This window comes from Mandrillus leucophaeus, unplaced genomic scaffold (genome assembly GCF_000951045.1).
Source record: "Mandrillus leucophaeus isolate KB7577 unplaced genomic scaffold, Mleu.le_1.0 Scaffold6, whole genome shotgun sequence".
Taxonomy (NCBI): domain Eukaryota; kingdom Metazoa; phylum Chordata; class Mammalia; order Primates; family Cercopithecidae; genus Mandrillus; species Mandrillus leucophaeus.
Genome location: NW_012106474.1, coordinates 1,780,321 through 1,783,787, shown reverse-complemented (window position 1 = coordinate 1,783,787; position 3,467 = coordinate 1,780,321). Strand labels below are relative to the sequence as shown.

Below are 3,467 nucleotides of genomic sequence, written 5' to 3'. Positions count from 1 at the left end.
CTCCGCTCAGGGACATAAGCAGCATGGGGGCCAGCGTGTGCAGCCTCCGCTCAGGGACATAAGCAGCATCGGGGCCAGCGTGTGCAGGAAGCCACTCAGCGCAGCTCGAGCCACAACCAAAACCTCAGGAACAGGAGAGACACAGATCTTCACTTCATACCTTGACAAAGATTTCTTTTTTATACAATTCCACTATCTGTAATGCAATTTTAGATTTAATCTTCCGAAATGCCTGACCCCAGAACTTCACAACGATCACCACTGGCTCCAGGGCGCGTACAGACGACGCAGCTCTCCTGCGCAGCGCGCTCAGAACCCGCCATCCCGTATCGCTGAGAATCTACTCTGTGCCAGGCACATGCTTGGCGGAAGGCCTGGGACTCAAGTACCTGTCTTTGGACTAGACACAATTTTTGATAGGAAAAATTCTATAATCTAAAGCAGAAACACATAACTCCTTTATTAAATTAAATACGGTTGCTCTCAGTGGTTTTCAGGATGGGATGTGCTACCTGACTATGTGCTCAGAGGCCCCTGAACTCTCCAGGAGGAAATTTGAATTTATACTTATTTGTCCCAGATCATAATGGAAATAAAGACACTCATTTTTCTGTGTTCTGGGCAGGTGCTGAGAGACCAGTCACATTTTCAACATTGAGTGATGTCACTATTAAACCTTACACACCCAAAGTGAAACGATGTGGCTTGTGCAGTTGAGATGGGTAAATGTGGCACTTTTCCCCCACACAGAAACAGAGCAAGTTTTTGTAAAGATGAATTTGAAAAACCACTGCATTTTCTTAGTTCAGTGAGAAGCCCTTTTTCCAACAATAAAATACACAGGGAAACATCCACGTCAACAGAACAACCACTCCTATCAATCAACGAAACAGGCCGGCTCAGGGCTCCCGGGCGCATGGCGAAGATTCTGAGGCTGCCGGATAGATGTGGGGTGGGACCAGAAGCAAGGGGCTTGAAGGGCAAGGGTGGCATCCAGGCCAAGACCGGAGAACCGTGCTCTGCCCAGACCATGCAGGGGCGGCAGCTTTGCTCATGCAGGAGCCGAGTCCAGCTCTGCCTGCCCTTGGGGGCCTCCGAGACCTGGCCCCGGGCATTAGCAAGCAGAGGGCGTGAGGCCGGAGTCACTGGGGGCGCTCATCTGTTCCCAGATGTGGCCTTACCTGGGCCTGGCTCCCGCTGCCTCCGTCCCCATCTCAGCCCCACTCGGCCCCACCTCCATGTTTCCTAACGACTGCCCTTGGGGTGGTCACGCGACAGGCTGAGTGTCCCATAGTCACAATGCGTGGGACTAGAGGTGTTTTGGATTTCCCATTCTTTCCGATTGTGGAATATTTGCATTAGGGCAGGTAAGCAACCCTAACCCGAAAATCCGAAATCTGAGATGCTTCAACGGGCATCTCCTCGGTGTTATGTCGGCACTCAGAGCGTTCTGGATTTCGGGGTATTTGGATTTCAGAATTTTGGATTAGGGATGCTAAACCTGTATAAAACAGAAGGACTAGTGAGATATTTTTTGTTGTTTCTGTGCTTTGGTTAAAATATCTACCAAGTGTAAGTTCTGAGGCAAGCAGTATCAGGACCCTAACGAAGAGCTATCAGGTTTTATGGAATTAGAATTAGGAATCAAATACATGTCCCAGTTATGAGTTGAAATGGTCATAATTTTAACACTGTTTCTCTCAGATCTACTTTTAAAAGAAAATAGTTTGCTTTGTTACGTTTATAAAAATCTCTATGTACAAACCCCACTAAATTTCAAAATGTATTTCAACTGTATGCCTTTTGATTACATTAATTAAATATATTTAAATTATTTAGGATTCAACTTCACTCACTCCCCTAAAACTCTACAGATGATTGGCTCTTGGCCTCCAGGGCACCAGCCACGGAAGTGCTGCCACGCTGTTCTCATGAGTAATGTTTACCCTGTTTGGTTTAAGATCTCAGTGAATCCAGTTTAGACCCCAATTCAAGCTGTGGTTTTGTTCTGCTGATGTCCTGAAGGAAACAAGTGTCCTTTAGCAACTGACAACCAGGACCCAAGTGAGACCCATCCTTAGGTTCATACCGACGGAAATTAAGACACGTTTTACCTGAAAACACAGCAGGTGTCCCAGTCAGGCTGGCACCAAAAACGAGTGATAGATGGTTGGACAACCCACAGGCCAGCCACTGCCCATCTCCTGTTAAAAGAATAAAAAAAAAAGACCTCTTAGAAAAGCCTAATACGTAGGAGTCACACTGTAGAAAAGCCTGGTTCACAGGGTCACACTGCACAAAAGCCTAGTTCACAGGGTCACACTGTAGAAAAGCCTGGTTCACAGGGTCACACTGTAGAAAAGCCGAGTTCACAGGGTCACACTGCACAAAAGCCGAGTTCACAGGGTCACACTGTAGAAAAGCCGAGTTCACAGGAGTCACAGGTAGAAAAGCCTAGTTCACAGGGTCACACTGTAGAAAAGCCTAGTTCACAGGGTCACACTGTAGAAAAGCCGAGTTCACAGGAGTCACAGGTAGAAAAGCCTAGTTCACAGGGTCACACTGTAGAAAAGCCGAGTCAGGGTCACACTGTAGAAAAGCCTAGTTCACAGGGTCACACTGCACAAAAGCCTAGTTCACAGGAGTCACACTGTAGAAAAGCCTAGTTCACAGGAGTCACACTGTAGAAAAGCCTAATTCATAGGAGTCACACTGACCACAGGCAAGAGTAGAACTTCTAGTTGACCTGGTTCTAAAACACAAACACTAACATCGACATGGGGGTCTGCGGCGCCAGCCCCTGTGTTAATCCTTTCTCATATCCTCTACCCAACAACTTTGTAAGGTGCTGCCTTTGTTATCCTTGCCGTCCTTTCTTAACAGAAGAGGAACAGCAGGATGAGCAGCAGGATGAGAGAGTGTGGCTGCTGTACGAGGTTGTGAACAGGAAAAGCTGTACCCAAAAGGTCCCTTCACTCAGGACAGGACACCCCCTGAAACATGGCCCGGGGCCTGCCTCAAATCAGCACAGTGCCCAGAGGCATACTCAGCTAAGCAGTTACATTGAAACATTTTCCGAAAACAGGGTAGAAATAAATGATAGAGCTGGGTGCAGTGGCTCACGCCTGTAATCCCAGCACTTTGGGAGGCTGAGGCAGGAAGATCACCTGAGGTCAGGAGTTTGAGACCAGCCTGGCCAACATGGCGAAACCCCGTCTCTACGAAAAATACAAAAATTAGCCGGGCATGGTGCTGCATGCCTGTAATCCCAGCTACTCGGGAGGCTGAGGCAGGAGAATCGCTTGAACCCAGGAGGCGGAGATTGCAGTGAGCCGAGATTGTGCCACTGCACTCCAGCCTGGGCAACAGAGTGGGACTCCGAGGGAGGGAGGGAGGGAGGGAGGGAGGGAGGAAAGAAGGAAGGAAGGAAGGAAGGAAGGAAGGAAGGAAGGAAGGAAGGAAGGAAG

The 3,467-nt window shown here is 48.4% G+C and overlaps 1 protein-coding gene across 1 annotated transcript in view; it reads right to left on the bottom strand.

Annotated features, from left to right (window-relative positions):
* WDR27 (WD repeat domain 27) overlaps positions 1-3,467 on the bottom strand; it is a 150,294-nt gene that overhangs the window by 84,273 nt on the left and 62,554 nt on the right. The window contains 1 exon segment of the mRNA XM_011999659.1: positions 2,115-2,204. Within this exon segment, the coding sequence (XP_011855049.1) occupies positions 2,115-2,204 (90 nt within the window).